General features: G+C 42.0%; 1 protein-coding gene across 1 annotated transcript in view; it reads right to left on the bottom strand.

Moving 5' to 3' along the window:
- CTNND2 (catenin delta 2) overlaps positions 1-26,997 on the bottom strand; it is a 570,838-nt gene that overhangs the window by 293,768 nt on the left and 250,073 nt on the right. Inside the window, exons 5-6 of the mRNA XM_068395844.1 lie at positions 11,108-11,280; positions 1,766-2,324 (exon numbers count right to left, since the gene is read on the bottom strand). Coding sequence (XP_068251945.1) covers positions 1,766-2,324; positions 11,108-11,280 — 732 coding nt within the window. The remainder of the gene's footprint in view (positions 1-1,765; positions 2,325-11,107; positions 11,281-26,997) is intronic.

Here is a 26,997-nt window from a genome sequence, read left to right as displayed (position 1 = left end):
GAACTTCAGAGTCATTATGATGGGCCTTAAGCCCTACAGAACAAGTTTTGACTAAGCCAGTATCACAGCTTTAATGCTGCAATGCTATAAAAGATGCCTTCTTTAAAAAACAAAAGCAAAACCTCAGTACAATACAATTTCCAATGCTATAAGTACATAAAGAAAAATATGGACTGCGCCTGTTAGCAACTTTCCTAAGCAAAGACTTCTATCCTAGAACAAAGGTAAAGAAAAACCAGGGAAATACTGGTAGATCATACCCACAGGTATGTAAATTTTAAATTGAATTATCCTCTGTTCCTTTGACACTGACAGTTCCCTCCACGCCTATTTAGGTTCAAACAACTCTTGCTATAGGATGAAGTTGCAAAACTCCCTAAAATACAAAGTCTGTGTCAATTCTACATCACCACTTTACTCTACAAAGGCAGTAATTAGTACCTGTGGCCAACAGAGTGTTGGACTACAGTGGGGAGAAGTTATACTAATATAACTGCTAAATAAACCACTTTGTAATTTGAGACTGAATATTTGACAACAGGATTGATGGAAGTGTCCTGAGATCTCGATGTCGGCATTGTTTAGTGATGCTATCTCTTTATACATTCTGAATGTCAAAACCCGTGTTACATAAACAAAAAAAAGTTTTCAAATTCCCACCCTTTAAATAGGAAAAAAACCCATCAAACAGTTCTTACAAGGAGATACATTAACACTATATTTTATTACCAGATAATTTAATCTGTATGTTTAGACATCACACCCTGGAATTATATAGGATGCCAACAACTGCTGGAGTGGGGGAGGGGAGATGGGTGAGAGGAGAAAGGGGGATGAGGTTTTTAACTCCAGTAAGAAACTTGTGTACCTGCCTGATAAACATAGACAGACCTCTTTATGTATCCTATTTATCTTCAAATCTATTTATGTCACACAGGAGAACATATGAGCATAGCAGCTGTTACTATAGCAATGAAACTGGGAATTTTGAGAACACAAAAAACCCACCCCTGAAGGATGCTCTGTTTAGCAGAGAGATGGTTTAGGGAACAGCGCACCAGCATCTCACTTCTAGGATCTGTTCAAAGTCTGCGGTTACAGAGACATTAAATCAGCTGTAACAGCCTATTCCCTCCAGAGCACTCGGAGCCAAATAACCGCTACCTACCGCTACCAACTTGGTACACCGGGAGTTCCTGCTAAGTAACCCCAAACTTGTCAAACACCCCAGACCTGCCCGTAAATCCGGGGAAGAGCGATTCTCTGCAAAAGGCTCACAGTATTTGATCGCTGCGGAGAAGGGATTCACCATAGTAACATGCTCCCCACCCAAACAGCGGGTGAGAGCACGGAGCTCAGCGCCCAGCGCTGCCGGCCCCGCACCTCCCCGGCACCACGCACCCCTCCCGGCACCGGGAGGCTGTGATGAGCCGGGAGAAGTGAGGGACTGTCAGAGCAGCAGCAGGCACCCTGCCCCTGCCCACTCACCGCTGCCGGAATGAAAACCACAATCCCCCCAAACCGGTCTGCTGTCAAACCCACCCCACTCCTGCCTCTGCTCGGCCGGCAGCCGCGCCACCTCCCCACCCCCCCGGGAGACGCCGGGGCCCGTCGGGACGCTGCCGCCCGGGGCCGCCTTTCCCCCTCCCTCGCCCCTCACCTCCCCACCACTCCGCGGGCGGGGCGGCACCGCGCATCCCCCCACTCCCCCGCCGCCCCACTCCGCTGCCGCCGCGGACCCAAGGCGCTGCCGGCCGCGATTTACCTGCGAGGGAGCCGGGTCTCTGCAGGGTGGCGGTGGCGTACAGCTCCTGGGAGTGCTTGCTGTACTGATCGGCAGCGTGAACCAGCCGCTTGGTAGGCGACAGGGTGGCGTAAGTGCCGATGGTGGAGCTTAACTGGTGGATAGGAGAGGAGGAAATGTTAGACTGGACGGTGGGCGGGGAGGTCACTCGGATGGGGGACGGCGACAGTCCCGCCGAGGAGACGACGATGTTGATGGGCGAGCTGGTGCTGTAGGACTTGGCCAGGCGGCTGGGGGACTGCTTCGGGGAGGAGAGGCGCTGCGCGCTGGCGTAGGCGGCGCCCTCGGCGGCGGAGCCGGCCCGCGGCAGCTTGGTGGGGGAGCCGCCGGGCTGGGCGGGCAGCGGGGAGCTCACCCGCTGCGCCGGCAGCGTGGAGCTGGCGTAGTAGAGCGCGGCGGCGTGCTGGGGCTCGGGCAGGTGGAAGGCGCTGCCGTGGCTGGGCGCGAAGGGCTCCCGCGGCTGCGGGGCGGCGGGCGGCGGCTCCGGGCCGCCCGGGTGGGCGCCGCGGCCCCCCGGGCCCTGCTGCGGGAAGGAAAGGCAGAGGCGTCAGCGGGGGCTGCGGCGGCGGGGGGCGCCCGGCTCCCCCAGCCCCGCGCGGGGCGAGGCGAGGCGAGGGGGCTCGCTTGCCGGAGGACCTCCCCAGCCGCACCCAGCCCCCTCTTTGCCCTTAAGCCAGGCCGGCACCCAGCGCCCTCAGCGTGGCGGGGCTCGCTGACCCGCTAAAGCACTGCCAGCCTTCGAGGGGAACCGGCCGCCGGCTCGGGCTGAGCGGCGTGAAACACCCGCGTCCTGGCTGAAGCGAGTACACGGCTCCGGGCAGTGCTGCGGGCTCTTGCTCTGAAAAGCGCTCGCACACCTACCCTTAAACCGGGCACGGATTAGCCCCAGGTTAAAATAAATAAACACCTCCCCGGCCCCCCAAACTTTTATTCTGCACCCATGAGAAAAGAGCGGTTGAAGTCACGGAAAGGGCTTTAGTCGGGTAACTTTCCTCACAGAAAAGCAACCGCTGTCGCTACGGGAGAGGCACCGCGCCCGACTGACACCGCCCCCGGCTTTCGCTGCTGCTGCCGCCGGCGCGACAGGGCGCGACCGGCCCCTCCGGCGGCGGGAACAGCGGCGCTCGCCTCGGCCCCGTCCTCGCGTGAGGCAGCGGCACGGACAGTACCCACCGGCCGCCCGGGGGCAGCCCGCCCCGCTCCACACCGAGCCCCGCCGCCGGCGCGGCAGCCGGTCGCCTCGTATTTATCTACGCGGCATAAAGGGGCAGGAGGGCCCGGGAGCGGGGAAATCTACATCGGGAGGGAGGGAGCGCACCGCCCCGCCCCGCTCCGCCCAGCACGCCCGGCCGCCGCTGCCCCGCCGGCCTCGGGGCCCCCAGCCGCGGGCAGGGCAGCGCAAAGTCCCCCTTAAGCCCAGTAACGGGGGGGGAGGGGGGAAGCGAAAATCCTCGGCAGATGCTGCGTATTAGAAATTTCAGTTGTGTGCCTGAGCCGCTGCTGGAGCAGCAAAGGATGGAGCTCGCCCTCACACACATGCGGCTTCCCCTTTTTTATCGGCGATCTTAGGCTCAGGAGATCATCTGTGAATCCGGTAACATTAAAATCCTCTAATAACTGCGCCCCGCAGTGAGCAAGAGCTCAGCGCTCCGTTGGAAGACACGCTCCTGTTTCAGATACAATTTTTTTTTTTCTGGTTATGTAAGGGATTTACTTGAAACCTCAGAAAGCGCTCCAGATCCTGGGAGTTGGCGCGCAGTTTGAACCAGTCTGACCAGTGCTGCGCCCACACACACACACCTCTGGGCTACTTATTTCCTTAGCGAGAAAAACCTTTAAAATGTGAATAATGAATTTTGTGACTCAATTCAAAGAGGTGTGGTGAATGCCGACAGCAGCGTTGTGTCACATTTAAATAGCAACATGCTTTTTTAGTGGCATCCTACAGGAAAAAAAACAAGTAAGCAAAAGTACCACATTCCTGGTGTGAAACTTGATTTTCACTGGGATACCCAATAAAGGATTTGGTCAGGAACTGAGGACAAGATAAAACAACTAGTCGGAGCAAAGAATAAAGGAGGTTCAAAGTGCCAGAAATGTGTACTTCTTCCTCTGTACGCCCACTGGAAATTTTTCTGTCCTTTTGTTTTTTTTACTCTTTGAGCCCCACCCCTTATCTTAAATGCTTTGCATCTGGGGGAAGAATATGTATTTTTCTAGACATGGACAAGAAGCAGGGCTTGGGAGGAGCTGCTCCTGGTGCTTTGCTCCCAGCTGTTAGTAGCATGGAAGCGACCAGCACTTGCAGCGTTCAGGCGTCTCAAGGGAGCACTGCCGGACCCAAACCTCGCTGGCTTCAGGAGGCTTCGCACCCCAAAGAGCAATGGCCTTATAGATAACGTAATGTAAACTGTTCCCTCCAGCTGTTCTGTATGGTAAGGCCCAGAGGCAGGCAAGGGGATCACAGATGTAAGTAGCCTGCTTGCCGTTGGGCTGGACTGTTCTGAATGCAGCTGCGAGTTACAAACATCACAGCATCGAGTTACGAAATTTTCATAAATGGCCAACAAGCTCAAGTTTCTCAATTGGAAGACGCCTAACAAAAACCAGGAAGGCAAACTCTGGGAACGTCAATGAACTTTTAAACGCTCCTTTCAATGGTGAGCTACTTACCATCTCTGCTTTAAACTGGAAAGAAGGACTGATCTGCAACTGACTGTCCAATAACATATTTGTATTTGACAGGAGTACAGTTTACATTTTCCAGGTTTAAACTGTATGGTAACAACGTTTATAAAACAAAAACAGGCTGGCAAGATTTAAGACAACATGGACAGAGCAAGTTTTGCACATGGCGAATGTGCAATTCGTTTGAATCAGCTACGTTATCAATTGATATTTTTTAATGAATTTTACTTTTTGGACTGTTAAGTGGCATAATAATGTATTTTGTAATATTCAACATTCTTCCAAAATACAGTCTTCTGCAGTGTTACCAGTGTCTTCTGCAACACACTGCTAATGCACTGGTGAGTTAAGTTTGTCATTGATCATAAGGATTGTAGGCAAGCACTGTCATCTTGCATACAGAATTTCCTTTTCTAATCTACTTGTACACTGCTTGATGTGTCAAGGATTTAGAGTAATTAATTTTGAGTAAACCACTATTATCCCATATTCCCAATAAATCTCTATAAAGCTCCAGGCATTCTGCAAGTACTAATTCAAAAACCAAAAAAATCCCACTTCATGACTGTCTGTCATAGGGAAGAAGGTGTAGTGGCGGGACACAAGAATTAAATGCTTAATTGAAACCGCAGAGTATAGCACTTCTTAAAAAGCTCAGCATTTGCTCTGTGTGAAGGAGAGAACTTCTGGATCAACAGATTGCAATGAAGACATTAGCATGCAGTATTTTCTAGGATATGACTAATCTCAGACCTGTCTTAAATTTACTGTGAGGTTCTCATGTTTTTTCAAAGGGCCAAGTGTACAGTCACATTCTCCACTCGTGTTTTCAGAGCAAAATGTGTTTTCGTTTCTCCCATGTTTTCTCCCTGTCTGTTGCTGAAGACAACCATGCAGACATGTCATTGTTCATCCTGCAATGTGACATTATACTTCATATGGAAGAATGAAATACAATGGTATTTTCCCCTATTTTTCCATTTATCCATTATTGTTGTCAACTTGATCATGAGACTGTTTAATAAATTGAGAGCAAATTTTCTTCCCAGTTGTTACATCTTCCTGCATCAATCTACTTCATAGATGTGAACAAAAATCAAGGGCTTTCTTACTACAGCCCTATAAATATCTATTCTAAGACTCAGAGATTTAATTTTTCTGGTATCCCAAAAAAAGGAGCCTGATTTGCTTATTTGGATTTAATATATGGATTCTGATATATGCTTTTTAACAGCAGAAATGTGTGAAAAAACATGAGAACATTAATTCAGCTATGAAAATATTTTCTTTCCCATTTAATCTTACTAGAAAGAACATTCTCTACTGATACAGATAAAACAAGATCCGCAGAGCTCTATCCAGAAAATTACTGAGGGTGCCCAGTTAGGTTATAGCAGATTAGTGAACAGTCTTAACTGTTGTTTGCCTGCCATAATTCATGCATTTAACGCACTAAATTTCAGGACATCAGCTTGCTTTTTTTTTTTTACAATTCCAATTGAAAATTTAAATCAGAATTTTACCCCAAAAAAAGATTAAATGAAAGGATGCAATACAAGATTTCAGTTTTATGAAGTGGAATTGAGAGGGGCAAATAACTGTGTTGAATTATTTATTCTGCTGATAGTTTTTCATGAATAAGGAATTACAAAATCGTAGATGGCTGGACAGCTTAAGTAAAACCTTGGGGTTAGCTGCTAATTACTGAAACATCAGCATGTTGATTCTTGGAGATTGCTCCCAGAGGGAAAAACAGTGTGTAAGACCAGCAAAACCTGAACAGCAAAAGTCTCAGAGAACAAGATGACCGTGATGATTATGTTAGCAGGTGCAGCAGATCTATTTTCTTCTTAGGCGTGCCAAAACACAAAACCAAAAGCTGGTAGGCTTTGTGCATCTATGTTTCATAATTCACAGGTGCTAAGGAACAGAACTTCCGTCAATGCAACCGCCCGAGTCTTAGAACCAAGAACAGAAAAGGCTTCATAGGAATTTCTTGGGAATGAGATAATGATACAATTACCAGGAAAATGCTGGAAAATTTGAATCATGGTACCAGTTACCCTTAGGAAATGACAATTTGCGCTCCATGTCCTGTTTACTTCTCTGACAGATAATAGAAGAAACTGAAAAGTCATGTTCCATTTGAGTAAGTCTTCATGCCCATCTTAGGTCCGGATGAACTTGTATCAACAAGCATTTTTAGTTTAGCATTAAATGCCAGCTCCACTTTTCAGCTCGTTTTGCGCTCTGGAACTTTCAGGGATCGCTTGGCCCTCAAAATTTCAAACAAGGTCATACCTGATGAATATGAACATAGTCATATGCAGTACACTGTTGCCCATGAGAAGACCTTTCTCGTGATTCTACGGAGGATTTTCCAATTGGATGCTGAAGTTGGTGTGGAAGACATCACTCCAGCCTGCTTTGGCTTCTTGAATATTGGTGCGCGTTGCTATCTTTAGGCAGCAAACTTCATCATCCTTACTAGGGTTTCTGAGAGACACGGGTGGTCTTCTAAGGGTCCAGCTCTGTTTCACAATCTCAGTGATGCTCTGTGCTCTTTCAGTGACTGCAAGGCTTGCCAGTCTATTGAGGGCTATTTTTTTTTCTGTCAGCCCAAAGAACCTTCCATATGGCTTCACTTCAGGTATCACTCTGCTCTGGTCCAATGCCTCTATCAACACTCTTCTACAAAGGGCAGATGAGAGTATGGAAAATGCTTAACGTTCTCTAGTCTTCAGGATGCAGACTTCAGTCCTTGGGCAGCACCTGTGGAAGGGTCTTTCTTCTGCAGGACTGCTTTGCTGTCACTTTTAAGTTCCTGAACTAACTAGGAAGATGCTACCTATGTTCAAATGCACTTACATGATAATAGATGCCAGACCACACCTCTGGATCCCTCAAATGTGGCCTATTCCATCTGTTTCTCCTGATTTTATCACAAAGGTCATGGCTGTACTGTGTTTGCAAAGTACATCCCAACACTATTAGGAAATCTTGTCTGCCTCCCTGATCCTAATCTCAAAGGTGATATGTATAGATGAAGGTAGGTAATACCATTGTAGTCTTCTACATCCACAAACAGAATTGTGTGAGATCCTTTCAGAGTGTCCAGAGATGGTCAATCTCTGGTTTTAAAGCAGCAATGAAAGCTGCAATCATTACCTACTGTAGGATCAAACCAGCATTATGCACATCAGTTCTTCACTACCATAAGCTATACTAGGTGAATTGTTCTCTGTGAGCATCAACTGTCTTAAGATTTCATTCGCTTCCTTTAATGACAGAAAAATTCTCACATTCATATTTGGAATCCAGTTTTAAAGACATCATCATCTGCCACATCCTACCAGAAATGAAGTATTTATTTTAGATTTTGTCTGGGTAGATTATCAAGCAGCCTTTCACCTTGTGGCATGGATGACTGATGGCAGGAAAAGCCATGAGTCTAAGTGAAAAAGGCCAGTATACAGTTTTTGCTTGACAACTGAACACATTCTTGTACTCCTTTGCTAATATTCTAAATAAGGCTAGTGAGGTGTGGTGGTCTGATGAATGACAAACTTATGACTTGTTTATAGGAAAAAGGAGACAAGTTAGAAAAAAACCCTCTTAAATGATTTTTCAAGGCTTTTTTTTAATTACCTTTATTTTTAATCTACTTCTTGTTTTTAAGGGTTTTCAAATTCTGTGCCAGCTTGTGCAGTGCAGAAGTTTCAGGAGCACAGGATAATACGCAGTAGGGATTTACCTCTGTTGAGGCCTCAGTCTTTGAAAAGACCGCTGCATCAGCAGAGGCTAAAAAAGTCCTCATCCAGAAATGGAAACTATTTTCACTTCCTTTCACCTCCCCTTGCACATCACAGCAGAGCATGTGGAAAACCACTATTTGTAGTACATGCTATGCTTTATATTCCTACAACATAAGCTGACCATTCTCAAGATGACAGTAAACCAAATCAATCAGTTGTTCACAAATTACATTGTCCAAATACAAGATTCACTTTTGAGCAACTCATCTGCAAAATCTGCTACTTTTGTAGTAACAGCAACTACTGACTCTTCACAAATAACCTTAATTGATTAATACAGGATATATCAGGATCTGGACACTACGTTTGAAAAGCTGGACACTAAGTTTGAAAAGCTGTTTTCAGTGGGGAAACACAGTAATTCAGTGCCAGAGGAGCAGCTGTTGCTAAGAAATCCTATTCCAGTAGCATTTAGAAGATAAAAAGTTTCGTGTTCTAAAGTACTCAAAGCAGTGGAAAAAACTCTATGATCTATAATGAAGTCCTCCAAATTGACAAAAATGTTAGATTGCACTTTGCAGCACTATACAGGAAGTCCCAAGACTAATTAGTTTCTCTTTTTTTATACAATTGCATTTTCAGAAATTGTTCTTGCTGTCACAGCTGGCCTTGGGACTATTTACATATTTTTTCCACGCGTTTGGGCTATCATTCATGTTCAGAGATAGCTATATTCCTTGCACACAAATACCAAAGGAAATTATCACAATCTGAGCAGTTTTGACTCCTGAGGCTTATTTTAATTATAATAGGGATAGCAAAACAATTCCAAGGATTGACTTTTTTTTCTCCTTAATTGTGGGATCAACAATGGTCATATTCAGAACTTTTTAATTTTAACTTTTGAGTCTTCCTCTTCTTGTTTACCTCTTTTAAAACCTCCTTTATATGCTTTTTATGTATTAATTCATAGTTTATATGGCAGTTTGTTAATATTTTCAAGATATATTTTAATTGACCTGAAGTTGTCAAGCATCCTTTGCAGGATGATGGTGTGAAAAACTATTATGTTCTGTGAGTTATTTTCTTGCAGGAACATCTACCATACAATCTGGAGGAACACAGGAAGAAAACCCATTTTCTTGGGGTAAGGATAGGAAAGGTTGCCTTACTAACTTAATGGTTACTGAAAGTAACCAGTTCTCTGTGAAGCTGATGGCTCATGAGAGCTTTTCAGATCTAAGCAATTCAGTTCAGTGTAATTTCAATGAAAGAAATCTAGATCATTAATTTTTTCCCCTCTCCACAAATTAATCCTTTTCTATCAATGAGTATGATAAAATTATATTAAGAATATCACTACTTCTAACCCCTAGACAATTGCACACTTTCCCTTCCTGCCTTTTTTTTTTTTAGATTCTTTCTCCTTCCCCTCATTCCCCGCTCACACCCCCCCCCCCCCCCCCCCCCCCCCCCCCCCCCCCCCCCTCCCCCCGCCCCTGCTCTCATAACCTGTTCCTTTTCCATTGTCTTACTTCTTCTAGCCTCCTTGAAGAATGGATCACACCCTTTCAGGCTAACCCCCAGGGTATGATGCTTTTCACAAAGCACAACTCCTGATGACATCTGCCCAGGCTACAACTGGATATTATAGCCTCCTTTTCTTTCTAGCTGGAGTCCTGCTCTCTTGCTGGCTCCAATCCCAAAGAACATCAGGGACGTCTTCTTTGGTAAACACAGAAAAACCCTTACCACTATGCAGACTCATTTTAAACCCTTTATAGAAGAAAAAAAATACCTCCCCAATTTGATATGAAATTTAACTGTGCTTTATTTCATTTTTCAGTCTTAGAGGATAGGGAGCTTTTCTGAGCAAATTGAGAGAATAGAATATTGTCTGTCTCTCGGTATCCCACAAGCTGTGCAATGACTATATAATACTTGAAATCTCTGAGCGATTTAAGGCTTTGAAATTCAAATACTACTCACTTCTACAGAATTCTGAATTTTAAAGTGTCCCAGTGTCACACTGAGATAGTCTGCTTTGCTGGAGCAGTTAACATCTAAACAGAGAAAATAACCTGAGCTGACCAACGAAACCCAGTCAGACTTTGTTTATGTACAGAGCACGAACGCTTCAAGAAATTTTTGTCTAAACTGAAGCTTAACTTCCCAGTGAGAAGCTTTGACATCGCAGTGAAAAGCACAGAAGGTGAGAGGGTTACATGTCAGAGCCAGGAGAGATCATTCAGACAGGAAGAGAGATTTATGAAGTTTTCATGAGTATGTGAAACAATCTTTCAAAATGCTTGAAACGTACAGGCGGCTGTCTGGTTAAGTTGCTTGTCTTACAATATGGTGGGAAAAAAAGGCAAAAAATGATTCTTATACTTGGGATTAGGCCATGGCACCAGGCAACGCATGGTATCCCAAACAGGTTTCACATCTGGTGTCAGCCTGACTGGTTTTGTTTGCTGGCACTTACTGCTTTCAGTAATATCCTGATACCAATGCAGGGAGGTCCTAGACCTTAGTTAAGGCTCCTAATCAGCACAGTCGCAGAAATTTTCAACCTTAAATGCCTAAATATGCTCTCACCAAAATATATATGCAAGTGAGTAAGTAAAACTGGCACGTAAATCTCCTTTTTAATCAGGATTATTTTATTACTATGCAAGTCAACCCGCTTTAGATTTATGAAAACCGAGGTGGTAACTGCACCCCACTGCGGGTGCGCTGAACAAGACAGAAAGTAAAGGCAAACATTCACGTGCCGGCAGGCACCAAACAGCTCTTGTTTCCTGGGAGCTACCCTGCATGATTTTGGGTGCAAGAGACCCGGGCTGCTCAGAAGACGTACCTGGCTGTAGCTCTGGATGGCACCTCTGGCCTGACTGCTGCGGGCCGGGAGCTGGGCGGTCGCTGTTTCTCCCAGGGCGAGGGTCTGGTTGCTGTGGTAGCTGGACGAGTACTGGAAGGACCCTTCAGGTTTGGAATTGAGCTGGAGCGTGCTCTGGGACAGGAGGCTGGGCCCTGCGGGGACAGGATTTGAGAGCAGTCAGAAAGTCGCAGTGAAAGAACATACCTGTATTATCTGTCAAGTGAGCCTCGAAATTATCAGCTGTATGTGTCTTCAGCTTTTCACAGTCTGGCTTTTCAGTAATAAAAATCACATACATTGAATTGTTTCTTTACGACTCAGTTATCATTATTATTGTGTTCAAACTACAGACCGCATTGCTTTCTTTGCAAAAAATGTATGGCTTTGACCGGTGAAGAAATTCTAAGCCTAAACAAACCCAACTGTCCTATTTGATAAAGAAGTCTTGGTTTTCAGCTCAGAATAGTTGATGAGTTTTCTTTTTTTTCTACGGAGAAGCCTTGTTTGTTTCACTTAATTATATCCAGTCGTTCTGCATGAGAAATGCTAACTTGTCCCTCCCTGGGCCCCCAGCACATTAGCTCTATTGATTACTGACACTCTGTCCTGTACACAGAGTGATGTAATACTTCGGTGCCTGTAGGGATGGATGGCAGCCTTTAACATATTTATAGCTCCTCTCATCATGCGGGACTCACCCTGATCTCAGTGAATCTTTGATGACTGTTTTGTCAGCCTATCTTATCTTCCCCATCACAGCACCACGCTGCAGGAAAGCCAAGTGCAGGCAGAGAGTTTAAATTGGGGCTGCCGGACTGAAGGGCATGTCGGGAGCATGTGACACTTTCCACAGGTATTTCGTTGTTCTACAAAACTAAAGCATGTTCTAATATTCATTAGGTTCATGTTCAAGTGATTTAGCTTATCACCTACGCATAGCAAATTCCCCAATTTTTGCTCCAAGAACACGTATCAGACAGGGAAAGGCTATTCCTACACTGTGCTGTCGTGTGGTTTAGATGTGACCTCCCACAACCACTTTTAATGGTGAACTCGTTCTGTCTCCATACAGAAGGAGCTACGTTAAAGAATACCCACCCAATCCTTCCCCATGCCTTCACTGATTTTAGTCTCTTCTAATTTTCAATTAAACTAGCTTACTCTTCCATGGTGTCCGGGCCAAACAAGTGAAATACAAGAGGAGAGAAAAGAAGAAAGTTATGCCTTGACCATTGCATGAGTTACAAAGAAGTCTACCTTCAACCCAACAGCTATGATCTACAGCATATTCAGTGGCTCCACAGGTTCATCTTCTGGTTAGCGCTAACAAGCTCATGAGACCATAGAAGGTCACACAAACCTTAAGGGATGTGAAATGATTACGTTGATTTTGATCCTACAGAACATGTGAAAAGTTCCATTTTAAAAAGATTCACAATGGCCAAATATCAATGAATTTTACCAGAAATAACTCCCAGTACATTCCTGATACAAAGGCCAAATTTTATGTCCTTTAAGTCTTTGCCATGAGGATGTACAGCTGCTCCAAAAAGATTTCCACTTAGAAAATGTGCAAACTGCCCCACCCCAAGTTAACATGGAGAGTATTTTTTCCCCTAGCCTGTTTCTCAGAAATGGCAGAACCATTATAACTGACATTTTCCAAATCCAACCCGAACCACTCATATTATAAACAAATCGCAGTAGGCTATGTAAAGTGGCAGCGTTCGCATCAAGGTGTAGACTGGGATTACACTATTTTACATATCAACACAATTTATACTCCAAAGTCAATTACATTAATCAGAGTATTCCAGATTATAGGACAAATTTAGGAAGTAAATTCTGATCCTTGTATTTTCCTTACAAGTACAGAAGAAGGCAAGGCTCCATGTATGCTGTGAGGTTATTCAAAATGCATCACATGCATAGGAGAGCTGAATTTAATCCTGCATGGGTGCTTATAAATCCAACATTTGGTAGCTTTCCATTCCCTGACTTTGCAAATACGGTTTACTAAAGATTTTCCATTTAACTGGTTTTGTTGCAAATTTTGTTCTTTAACGAAAAAAAATATTTTCACAGGTTTTTTTAAAGAGCATAAAGAAAATACAGGCTTAGTTTTAAAATATATCTGTAGACTTTATTTTAATCTTTTGGATTCTGAATTTTCACTGAGAATTTGCCGGTGATCAAGCGACGTGATTAAGTTCAGAAAATTCACAAAAGCATAACTTTTCCATCAGGTGCAAAAGTTGCAGCAAGAAAGCAATTTTTGTGCATGAAAGTGTTTGTACTCGTTCTGAAAGTAATTATGCTGTGACATTTCTGAAGCTTAAATAATGATTAAACTATCACATGCTATGAACTCAATATGTTTAAATTTTCATTGCATCTGGCTTTCAAGTGTTCCTTTCATATTACTATGGCTCAGTAGGGGATTTACATAGCCAGCTAGAATGACATACATGGGTTCCCTGCACCATTTAGCCTAAATACTTCCATGCACTTTAAGAAACTTATCCAAACTTGTAGGAAAAAAATTTTAGTAAAAAGTTTGGAGCACATGGTTTTACGTTCACTAACTACTGTATAGCAGTTTTTATTTTGTACCTTAACAAGCAGTAATGAAAAATTAAGATGTACATACATTTCAATAAAGTATTTATTACAAATTAAAAGTCATTTGAGAGAATCAGACAGATAGATATTTTAATTTAAAATAAGCCCACACTTATCAAGCAAATGTAGAATAGAGTTGTGGCTGCTCACCTGTAAACAACTAAGTCCAAACCAAGCATACAAACTAGAAGATACATTTCAGATCAGTCAGTGTGATCTTGAAAAACCACAAGTTCCTTTTTCAGGATTTAGGGACTACAAGCAGTCCTGTCTTGTCTGATAGGGAAAAGATGGTTCACTTTTCTCATTATGATTCTTGAGATTTCAATCCAAAGGCAAACCCAAGCGTTCTGAAGAGCCCACGGCTCACCCAGAAGAGAAGAAAGTGGTTTGTTTGTGTACGTTGATGGCTGTTGACAACAAACTACTGTTTCTTCCTGGCAAAAATTTAAACTCTGTTGTGTTGGTATAAGAAAGTGTTCACGCAGATATTTTTCATTTGTTTTCGGAAGAGTTAAGGCAGCTGGAAATTCTCCATTTTCAGTTAGACACTGGAAATTACTAGTTAACTACTGTAACAATTCAGTTTTATTTGTCTGCTTAATGCTACATAATTAACTACCAATCTTCAATTTAAAATAAGCTGGAAAACAAACACTTCCAGCTTTGTAAGGTTTAGTTAAGCAGACACCGAGGATTTGTAGTATTGCTTTAAAGATTCGTACAACAGTTTTTTCTATTTCGGTACCTGTTTTCCCCTATGTTTTTTCACCACCACATTTGCCTCGTGAAAGAATATTAGTGCTGGATTTTTCATAGTGGATAGTACCAAATTTTCACTGATCCAGTCAGTGCCACTTTCCTCCTGTATTATCACTAAAATAGTACAGATATGAGTGCAAATTCAGGAAACTAAGTCAGAGTCACCCTACTGCAAGAGATGCCATGATGGACTAACTTCAAAAGATGGAGCAGGGTATAGTAATTAACTCTTTAATTTGTCTCCAGTTTGGTGGGCAAGTACTGAAGACAATACCTTCCTCTTAATTTTGAGCAGAGCAGTGTGCAAGGCTCCCCATCTTCCTCACCTTGGCTGCTGTAACCCCGGTTCAGTAAGGAGCTCAAAGGAGAGGGAGAGGGTGTGCATCTTAGGACACAGCCAAAGCTGGAGAAAGCTGCTGATGCACAGAGAAGACTAGGCAAGAAGAGAACAGAAGAGGATGAAGGACATGCCTACATCAAGGAGCCAACCCAGAACAAAACCTCAGAGGTGATGGAGAGCAGAAGACTTTTCTAGGAATCAGAAAAGGCAAAAGGGAGTTTCCTCTGTCTGGAGGTCTGGAGACCAAGATGCTGGAAGGCACGGCAGAGTTAGAGGAAAGAAGTCACTCGTTCAGACAGTAAGGGGAAGGGGCAGGCTTCTTGTGAGGCCCTTTTAATTAGTTTATATTACCTACCCCTCTTACTGGCAGTTATGTTATAGGCTATTATTTTTCTCTTTCAAAAACCTAATAGTTTAGGAGATCTGGAGCAGCTGAGAGTAGCTGGCACGCTTACTTCTAGCAGAACAGGGAAAGAGGAGCAGATATACTGCAGGACTTGGCCCTACCCTGAGTGCCATCACTAAAGAGAACAGCACTGAAGCCCATGCTTGCCACCTTCCTGCCATACTGCATTCGGCGAAATAAGCATAAGCCTGGCATTACACTGAACAGGCAGATTCATGGTATTTAGTACATTGCATACAGCCATAAATGTAAACTGGTGAGTTACAGACTCCATAACAAGCCATAGTAGGAGAGCTTCCGCATCGTCCACCTGCTTCCGGCAAGGGGGATGTCAAGGAGCCGGCGGAAGCGCGAGGCAAAGGTTGCAGAATGAGCCCCACCACGCGCAGCTGGGGCTATTCCTGTGCCCCTCACCTGTGAGGGATCAGGTATTGCACTGGCAGGATTGCTGTTTTTCTTTCTGAATAATGATACAATGTGCAATACTGCAATAAGGTGCAGTGTAACTATTTAAAAAACAAACCAAGGAAGTGAGTGGTCTTGAATGATGAGATTATTATTAATTCAAGGACATCACAGTAACAGATGATTACAGGAAACCAAAGTTACACAAAGAATCCAGATCACTACTATCGATCGCTGGGTCAAAAATGGGGGAAAAACTGAAATTATGAAAACATTTGTCCTTTTATTTTTATGAGCAATATTTTCTTTGGAAATAAAATCTTTTGCCTGTCCTTTCTGCTCTCTTCACACCGTCTCCATTTCCTTCTTCCAACATTCAGAGTCAAAAAAAACCCCAAACTGACAAAGTAAAAAAAAGATCACAACCTAAAACTTTCATTTTGATTTTTTTTTTTTAATAAATTCTTCTTGAACAGTGAGTGTTTGCATGCAGAAATACTTTTTACGGCTGTTTAAGAACAGCAGAATACTAGGTACTTCTCAGTACCTGCATGTACTGTTCTAGCTCTACCAGCGCTTGCTTAGGCAACAAAAAACTAGTTACAAGTATAGAACAAATACACATAAACTTCTAATTATTCTACTTCTTATGCAAAAAGTGGCAAGATATTATAGACCAGTAAGTAAAAAAAAAAAAGAAAAAAAGAATGGTAATACAACAATAAAATTCCACCAGTATAATTGTTTTACCACATTTCTCTATTTAGGTCATCCCTTAGATTTCCTTTTTTTTTCAAACCACACTTCGCAGTATACTTAAAAAAAGATAAAAGCAGCTTTCCATCGTGTGAAAAAACTGTATTTAGCTTTTAAATAATATCCTGTTCCTCAGCGTAAAGATTTATATTCACTTGTGCAACTGACTTTATACTTACATTTCATCAGAACAATCTGACTTATACATTGAAGAAAGGTCCAAAATGTCCATTTTTGTATGCTCAGAAACTGCCAAGGGCTAAGGCTACTATACTCAACCAATTGGAATACGCTTGCTGATTTCAGCAGGAGTCAAATCAGTTTTTAAGATATTTAAGCGTATTAAAGTGGTGCGTGCTAACAGAGAAAATGTACCAATTGAACGTATAGTATAAAATAAATTTTTAACAAATATGATGCTGGTAAGAGTAGCTATATTATTAGAAATGTTTAGCAGACCAACTATGTCAGCACCACTGCTCCAAATTTTAAAAGTATGTTTCCTTCTGCTAGTCCTCCTGTGACAAGAGGGGATTCAATGCTCCCTGGCATTGCCGAACTCCAAGAGTACAGCACGTAGCTTTCCTATCGTGACTCGCTTGGAGGCAAACCCCAAGAGACGCTGGGTGCTCAGATGCCCACCGTTATCCACAGCCCCGGGTGGCACGATGCCCAAATTAAGCAGAGGAAGGATTACATTAAAAAAAAAAAAAAAAAGAAAAAAAGCAAGAAACAAAGACCAAAGATCATCAGCACAGTACTGAATTTTGATTCAATGAATAGTCATTAATGCCAACTGAGCTTCCGTGAGAGATTACAAAACATGGGCATCAGCACTGACACTAGCTGAAAAGCCAGGAAACTTGGTTCGGAATCAGAGCTGGGAAGTCATGACATGTTTTCTTCCCTTCCTCCAGAGGGTAGGGCCTTGTCTGGTGACCACGCAAGTAGCAGAGCTCACCTGAATCGTATCCCATAGTGATCATAAGCAGAAGAGTATCTCAAGTAAGAAACCCAGTAGGAACTTGGGCTCTAAGGAGCTTACCAGTGTCAGAAGATAAGCAGTTTTCTAAGGGCTGAGAAAACATACTAAGTGCTGAGAGACTGGTTCAGTATCCTTACACTGATTAGAGATGGGGAGAAAAGAAGCACATCCTATTAAATTTCGTTGTTTGTAATATTACTACATCATGAGTGAGGATTTCAAAACAAACACATGATGTAAAGCCTGGTAAGATTTAAGTACAATCAGTATTTGTGGTAAGTATTTTTACCTACAGGACAGCAAGTTAAGGTAGTAGGAATCTGTGCATTAACTCCATTATAAACTCAAAAAACTTTATATTTTTTCTACCTTATATTGTAGCGCCATTGCTGGGTTACAAAGCTAAATACCCAGATGAATGTGGGATCCTTGTAAAGGAGGAACTCACAAAAGAACCAAATAAATTGTTCCCTGTCAGGATATCAATGACAGCCTATCCCTAGTGTCTACCAGCCAAACATCTGAAAAGTTACTCCAGTTTCCTAATCCTTAGACTGCAGTATTTCATGGAATACAGCACAAACTGTACTTTCACAGTGTGTAAAAAATTCAAGATAATACTATAGCAATAGTATGGTCAGTCTTCAAAAGAAAAAAAAGGTTGAATTATGAAATGGGACTAATATTTTACATTATGGAGCAGAAGTTATCATGGAACAAATATTCAATAATACATTATCTGCTAGTTGTTCAATTATAAAATAATTATCATATAATGACAAGTTACATCCAGTACTACATTATTATAAGATAAGGGCATGATTAATTCAGTATTCTAAATCTATGCAATAATTACTTCTGAATTGGCGAAAATAATTACACTACAAACTACAGAAACAAATACCTAGTCAGGCCCTGTGAGACAATTGCATGCTTGTTACTCAGTTTTTCATGTGACGTTCCCAACAAAAATATCATGCAAGTGAAAAGAGAAGGATTTTTTTCTCTCCTTAAGATTTAAAGTCAGTTGTCTTACTGGGGCACATTTCCTTCTCCAAGATGGTAGTCAAGTGGAGCACTACTATTGTGTTATAAATTTCCATTTGGTCAGCCATCTATTGCCATGACAGTTCTAATTGACAAAGGAAATAGACCAAAACGTGCTCGAACGAACATTTAATTAGCTCCTATACCAATTATAAACAACACTTCACTCACCTTCGATCAACTGACAGAAGTAGTAATGATAAATTATAGAGTAAGTGTAAATAAAGTGTTTTTAATTAGTGTAATTAATCACTTCACACATTCTTCAACCTGCTTTGCTCATTTGGGTAACAGTTGAAAGAAAGCACTAGCAAAACTCCTCTAATGTCCTTTAAACATTCATTTACAGAGTTAATAGGTTGAGGTGCCTCACGCCCCAGTGAGAGGAACCATCTCCTAACTGTTAGTATATCCCTAATTAACGATTTCAAATATCAAAAAGTCATCGCTTACTGTTCCTTCTGCTTTTTGGGTCATTCAGTTTGAGCGTAAAATATTGATTCCTACCCTACAACTGTCTTTTTTTGTTTGTTCATTTAAGTGTGTATACTCATGGTAAGTAGTTGCTAACTGCTCCTAGTTGTATTTGCTGCCCAGTTTTGCAAAGGAATGGATGATTAAAAAAGATGCAGTAAAATAAAAGATTGGGTCAAGTATCTGTAGAGTGGGCACTCAATTTCTGATTGCTCAACTGTATTTGGGACACTGGGGGAATCCTACAACTACACTGAAATAACAATAAAACCAGGGATAGCTCTTAATGGTAAACTGCCAGGGTCTTTCCACGTTTGACAGCAGGGATGATAGTTTGACAGAGGAGATGACAGTGAAAGACAAGGTGGATGGACCTGTTCCTAGGGATACTAAATACTTTGGCATCTCACTGGCATCCTGTTTTCCAAGTGTTGCTCCCTGAATGAAGCTGCATATCTGGCTGGGACCAGGAGTAAACATTCCCTCTAAATTGGAAGGGTAAGGAACATCTGTTTGTCTGTTTGTTTTAAACACCTCTGTTCCAGTATGGCCTATTTTTGACTCATCTGAAACATTCTTTGAAGAAACTGAGATGATTAAGGACGGTTTTGGAAAGCAGAGGAACTGAGTGAGGGGAAGGAAAGCCCTGCAAGTGCCTCACAGGGTAGCAAGGAGCAGCCACCTCGCCACTCGAGTACAGACGTCTCTCCCCTCATCCCCATTTTCTAGTATCTGGGGAAGTTGCCAGAAGTGCAAGTGGAAGCAGCAGAGGCAGGGGGCAACTGTGAGGGAAAACCCTGGGAACTAGATGAGAGACATTTGTGGCTATCATAAAAACAAGACGTTTTCTTAATTACAGGCAGAAAAATGAGAGATTAAACCAAGGCAAAACTTAAGAACTGAAGATAAAAACAAATCCTGTCAGCGACAACTCGGCAAACAGATTCTGTAGGAAAAGAAGGACTTTCAATCCCACTGTTAGTGAGATCTCAAACAGAAGATAACAAGTAGCTATAATATAACAATAGTAATAACCATTGCCCCCATTCTCCCAGGACGAGTACTAGAATAGTACTAGGAAAATATTTCAAGATCTAGGAGATATTAAATATTAAAGATATCACTACCTTTATATTACAAGAAAAAAATGCCAAGGCTTCAATATAACAAAGGTATTACATTGCCTGGTAATGCAGAAAGTTGGGGAAAAGTGTGGGGGGGAGCAGACAAATACTTAAAGTGAAGAAATATGTGATAATACTTTATATGCTAAATCACAAGCAGCTCCCTTGTTATGAACAAACACATCTCTTTAGATCAGAGGCAGCAATGCTTAAATGAGTACAATGAAAACAAACTTGTTTTACAAAAAAGGAAAGTAATTTATATGCAATACCATGCTCTACCAGCATTAAGAGGGCTATGTTCTACCTATAAATACAGAAAAGGGCTTTAGAGTTGCCACAGAACCTATTCTTAGGTACTGGAAAATAGGATTTGGTGGAATGAATTCAGAAATGTGGAGTAAGTTCATCTTCATCCAAGAATTCTATAAATTATATATATCTGGAGAAATGATGCAAAAACTAGGCTGATATCATTATGTAAGGGAACAATACAAGGATCCTTTCTAACTTTCTTTCTGACCTAATTACTATTGGAATGAAAGATGAAGAACACTTTATTTCAAGAGTGAGTGAACTGGGAATAGAAAATAGTTTCATTACATGCTGATTATCTTATGCTTTTCACACAAGATAAAAATTCTGCCGTTATTGTAAGAGGAAAACAGAGGTGTTGGCTTGGATTTGAAGTAATAAATCACTACTCCAAGAGACAGCAAAGCACCACAAATGTCCACAAGAAGTAGTAGAAAAACGTAAGGCCTGAAGTGCACAGAAAAACATAAGGCCTGCATCCCACCCTGAGAGTAAATGGTTATTTTTGATTACTGAAAGACCTTTTTTTTATGGTCATATTGAAATCCCAGAGTCAGGGCACGGGGGTTAGCACCAATGTCTAACTCAGAGAGGACACCTGACACTACCAGGTTTCCAACTACTGCATAACTCTAACGAAGTGCCTCCAAATAAGAGGAATCCCTGTGCGATTAAACTAGGACTACAGAGTGTCAAATGTAATCTCCTCTTAGTGTTTAGTAGAATCATGTTTCAAAACTTTGGCACTCACAAAATATTGCCTCGTGCTTAAAATTCACTAACTGTGCACCTGTGAGGGTACAGGAAGAAAAACAGACAAATAAGTAGTTCTTCAATAGCTGAGCTTAGTAAGGAAGTATTTAATGGGGAATAATTTCTTTAGGGACAGGTAACTTTTATGGCAAATTTTAGGCATCATATTATAAAGATAACAGAATTTCCAGTGAGTTTACATAAAGGTCTTCTGGAAGTTAGGAAACGTGTTGCAAATATGAAATACTAGCAGACTCATGGAACAAGGTAACATAGCAAAGCCTAAGCAATCCTAACATAATAGGGTAACTTTAGTGTTAATTACTCAGGTAGTGTATGTTTTGCTTTCTATACCATACCACACATAGCATTACTCCAGATGTTTGTATGAAACATAATACAGCCAGATCTTCTTTTCACAAGCAATACTTGGTAATGTTTGAGAGCAGGAAAAAATCTGGAGTTCCATTACCAATGTGAGAAATTACTGAAGATGCTAGAGAACAAGACCTAAAGGCATGCACTGAGCAAGAATAGGTTTATACATATTTCAGTTCCAAACACAGAAGTTGCCCTTGTCTTTGGTTTGTTTTTTTTTTTAATAGAAAAAGTTATCCTAAGTTTAGATTAAAAACAAGGATAACCTACTACTGCAAATTTTTAAATGACCCCAAGATTAAACAACTTCTTTCGTAGAAGATTAATCACATCTTATGAAATCGCTTGCTAAACTCTGCAGATATCGAAATCAGATAGTGTCTAACAGAGATAATTTATTATTGGCCATTAGGATGATGTGCTTTATAGGAGCAATAGACAGAAACAACATAGGAACAAGATGGGCAGCAAGGATAATAACTAAATTACATTTCTGCACTACGGAGGACACAAAGAGGAAAAATAACATCCTCTAGCCTTCCATCTAGGGATATCTAAGGATGATCTGGAGCTCTTTTGGCAGTAAAATTTCTGCTGGCACTTGTTACACCTCCATGAGAAGCCTCTGCCAACAAAACCTTGTCAGTGGCTGAAGGTAGACATCATGTGAATTACATGAAGAATATAAATCACTTTTTTCCACAGATGGCATGATTTGCTGATGGTGTTGATGATGCTTCCGTGAAACTCTGCAGGGAGTACGCAATACTAGGAGCAGCAGAAGTTACGCAATACTTCATCGTAACAGAAGTTTGCTCCCTATTAAAAGATCAGACTGTGGAACCACAAGAGAACAGTACCTGAACTGGGCTTCTGGATGGGATTAGATACATTTCTGAACGTGACCGCAGAAGAAACGTGCATGCAGGAGGAGGCACTGCATGCAGTGACACGGACAGCAAGCTCCAGCTCAGAAGGAACTGTCATGTTTCCATTTGGGAAACACTGAATTTTGGCATAAATAATTGTTATTTTTTAATTTGTGTTTTCATTATCTGTTTCCCATTTTGCAAAGAATAACTACATTTAAAACAGAGTGTACGCTTTGTTTACAGAAAAAAGAAACAAACGAGTAAATTAAGACCATATTTTGCATGATTAAATGCTGATTTTTTGGGAAGCGTTTTATACCTTTGAAGACCAGTTGTGAATGTCAAGTGTTCCTAGTCACCCTCTGTGCCTAGCGCAGCCTAAAGCTGCTATTGATAGTATTAAACTAATGTGTTCCCTTTTTATTTCTAGGAAATAAAATCAGATTGTTGTAGACATCACAAAAACATGACTCACATGGAAGCTGAATGCATTATCAGAAACAAAAAAATTAGACAAATCTCTTCTGGTAGACCTAAATTAGACTGTTAAAAAATAATAGTAAAAGAAAAGCCTACCAGCTTCTGACTATAAAGCATATAAAACTACTCACAGATATATGGCTCTAATACAAAAGGCATCAGTAGATCTATTACGCTATTATGTTGTTCTATGAACTTAACTAGTAGCACAAAACAGGTTTCCTCTTCTCGTGCAAAGTAGAACTCCCTTTTTTCCTGACCTTTGACAGGCTTAAATCTTGAACCTTTTCTATCCACAAATGAAAATGGTTATTCGGTCTCTGAGGTGAGCCAGTTCAGGATGTGTTTATCACTGCCTCAGAAGTCAATTAAGAAGTAAGTCAAAAAGGTCAAAATTTTATTACAATCTTTTTCATCTGCCAAAACCTCCTCTGCCATAAAACAGAAAGTACGCCCTTTTGCTTCTGCTTTCTCTTTCTGTGTCCACAAATGTACACTACTCTCTGCTCTCATGTTGTACTCAGAAAATGCATTTCTCCATTTATAAGGCCAGAATGGAAAAATGGAGGCAAGTCCCTACTCTGCGTTATCATAGAAGTCACAAAAATCCTACTTTATTAAGAGCCATGTAAACTGCATGTAGCACAAAAAAAACCAAACCCCAACCCATACCTGCCAACATTTTCTGTTCCGTATACATGATTTTACACAGGCTAACAAGCCAACTATCTCTTCTTCAAGGCTGCATCTACGCACTGCTTATGCTCACGAGCTGCCACCAGCAGATCCCAGAACGATGCAGCTCTTGGCACTTCTGACCGTGCCGAGCGCACGAGCGCTGGCACGCCACTACGGCACGGGTAGGGTGAGTGGTTTATCAGTCTGTCGAGGACATGGGTGCATTTGTTTCCTGGCCTGTACCACAGACACAATATTTACTGATGTTCTTTTGCTTTGTAGGTTCGGATGCCAAAAGTCTTTCTTCGTTCTGCTCCTCCAGATGCTACCATAAGTCACTGTCATTTTCTAATGAGTTTCAGTAACTGCTTCCTGCGGTGGATGAGGGAACACCTGGTTGCCTGTGCAGGATTTGTGTTTGCCACAGGCTAAGCATTACAAGCTGATCACTACCTCCTTTCCTTCTTTGATGTTGCTACTAATTGTTCCTGCTTTCCTGGTCTCAACTCTCTCACCTTTCCATTCCCCCCCTCCATATCTGTTTTACCTGCTCCTGTGTTAATTTGACATTCACATTTTGTACTAGAGCAATAAAGCTAGATTGTGAGAGGTTGTTTTCTGTAGGCAAGGACTTGAAGTCAGCTGCACATCATAAAATGACACCAGGTACCAAAGTTGGATTCATCTCAGAACAAGCAAGCTCAGAGATATGAAGTAATATCGTGATCTCAGTATGGAATTTATATATAAAAGCATATTTCATCATGTAGACATAACCTAGATAAAGAAATGCCACGAAACATGCTGCAAGTGACAGCACATTGAAACGAAAAGTCAGCCTATTAGGCGGCTGTACAGAAATGGAGGGAAATTAGAAATGACTTAGTTGTAATGTTGTCATAGTGTTACCTCTGGACTCCCAACATGCCACACCCATGAGCAATGTGGATTCGCTTGAAATTATGTAAGCATGTAAAAAGTGAGGATAGCAAGGCCACTTTGACACAGAAAATGTGTTTTGATATTTTTTTTTTGCCTCTGAGGATGAATCATCATCTGTTTTGGGGACAAGACACTGAGGCTTTATTTCATGATGTGTGAGAACAGAAAAGATAAAGGCAGTGGAAAAAGAAAAGATGGAATTGAAACAAGAAGGGAAGCAATAGACATAAGGATATGGTAAGACAGTAATGGGTAGTTTAGGGAAAGATGGGACAGCAGAAAAAGGCGAGAGAGCACACGAAAGGAGAGGGCTCGGGAGAGATACTAAGATAGTGTGAGTGTCTGGCTGGAGATTCCCTCCAGAGAAGAGCAAATTGCAAGAGGCAGCCTGCAGCAGTTTAGGTCCAACAGGAAAGGCACATACTGGACTGTTATGTTTTGAACAGTACTTCTGCCAGTGGCTTCTAGCGCTTTCTCCCTGAGTAGCCTATAAATGCCCCGACACGCTACCGATCTAGAGAGGTGCCACAGAAGAACTGAGGCGACTGAAGCCTTCCAGAGGAGGGTGCCCACAGCAAGCCCTGTGCCACCCCTGAGGAACCAGGGAAAGCAGAAGCTGCTTCCCTGAACGGCTGTGTTTCCCCCAGGCTTCACCAGGCCTCCTGCTTGTAAACAACTGCACATGAACTTGAAGACAAGCAGCAAACCAAAGCAGAATGAGATCAACTGGACCCGAGTCACAGTCCCTAACATTCCACTGGCCCATGGCTGGTGAAGCAGATACCAAAGCCAGCCAGGAATGCCAGTGGCGAGAGCCCATATTGTGGCTCTGCTCCTAAGTTTGACTCCTTGCAGTGGTCTCCTCCTGCCTGCATAAGGGACCGAAAAGGAAAACTTCACTCACGCTCTTAAAGTGAGCAGACCAACATGTATTCAGTAGGATGCGATATGTCAGCAACAAAGACGTGCCTGTTTTATCTGGCCCTTACCATCATGATACCCATGATAAGAACAGAGGTGATGGAGCACTGAATGACAGTGTCTGAGCTACATCTTTTCATCTGATGCTATTCTCAATACCTTTGAACTCTGCCTCTGACAGAGGATGAAAACAATAAAGTCCAAGCTCAGGATGTTCAGCGCTGAGGGAGCATTTCCTGAGGCAGCACTGGCTATAAACACTGATGCTGAGATGTAAGAGCTGGCTCTTGGGTCAGCACTAGAGCCTGCTTCGTATCATCAAATCTTAATGTCTTAGCGGGGTTTAGAGATGAATCTACAGAAACTTTACATGGTCAGCTATTTTGTAAAGACATTAACCTCCTGCTGGGGACTGCCCCTGGAAGCAGGTCTCGGTCTTTGCTCCCAGCAAGTGGCTATTACAAGGGTAAATGACATGATAATTATTTCATGCTCACCCTTAATGTGACTAGGGCCAGAAAGGGGAGGTGGATAAAGGAAACAACATCTTATCCCAGTTTCTCAGAAATCTAAGTATTTAACAACGACTTCGAAAAACTGAATTTGACCCACAGTTGAGACAATTTCTGTACAACTTTCTTTGTGAGAACATACAACAAGTAACTGTGAGACCACCCTTTAACAAAAGATGTCCACCTTTCAGAAGATTTAGGCCATTACAAATTGGGCAAAGATGACTTTGAAACCCCGAAGTTTTGAAGCCAAGGTATTGAAAAAGCTTGTATTAAAAGAGATGGATGGAATAAGGAGAGGCATCCAAAGTGCCCCATCATAAATATTTACACTGAATATATGACAATACCAACAAAAGTTTCATCAATAAATCAACATTTCCTCAGACCTCATACTCTGAGAGATTTATCTGGAGCTAAGAACTGTTGAGTCAGACAACTGCCAGGTTTGCATTAATGCAGCAGAAGGAAAGGTGGTGTGACCTGTGTTACGGACTTCTGCCACTCCTATTCCAAAGACTCCAGTCCTAAAATGAAAGAGGGGCACACACACTTCCTAGGTGTTTTGCAGTTCTGAAACATACTCAAAGAGCACATGATTTTATTAGTGTGTGTTTACCAGGAGATCCCACAAGAACACCTCCTTTTTGTGCACAAAGAATGACACAGCTGGACCGCCCTGGCTCTCAGAGCACATAATGAAATGGAAATAACTTCATTTATCAACAAATTGTGAGGTCTACTGATGCCAAATTTCATCTCATTGAGCATGTCAGCCATCTGACAGGTGGCAATTTCACAAAGCAAGAGCTATGGGATGGAAAACACATAAACACACATCCTTTTACACATTCATTGTGTAAATAGTGCCTTTTTGTTTCAATCCATTTTCAGTATCTATGAATAAAGCAGCTGATAAAAGGATGAAAATCATAAAGGTTGAACAAGGAGTGCTCTTTCAAACTGGGACATCTGCTTTCACACCGAGTAAGGAGGACCTCTCTTATTGTAAAAAATCGCTACTATTTTGGGCAAGTAGTTTCAAGTGACTAGAAGAGTTAATATATTGTGGGATTGAGTCCTCAGTGGTGAGCCAT

Source organism: Nyctibius grandis, chromosome 3, assembly GCF_013368605.1.
Source record: "Nyctibius grandis isolate bNycGra1 chromosome 3, bNycGra1.pri, whole genome shotgun sequence".
Lineage (NCBI taxonomy): Eukaryota > Metazoa > Chordata > Aves > Nyctibiiformes > Nyctibiidae > Nyctibius > Nyctibius grandis.
The sequence above is the reverse complement of the archived record's forward strand: the minus strand, read 5'-3'. Positions and strand labels throughout refer to the sequence as shown.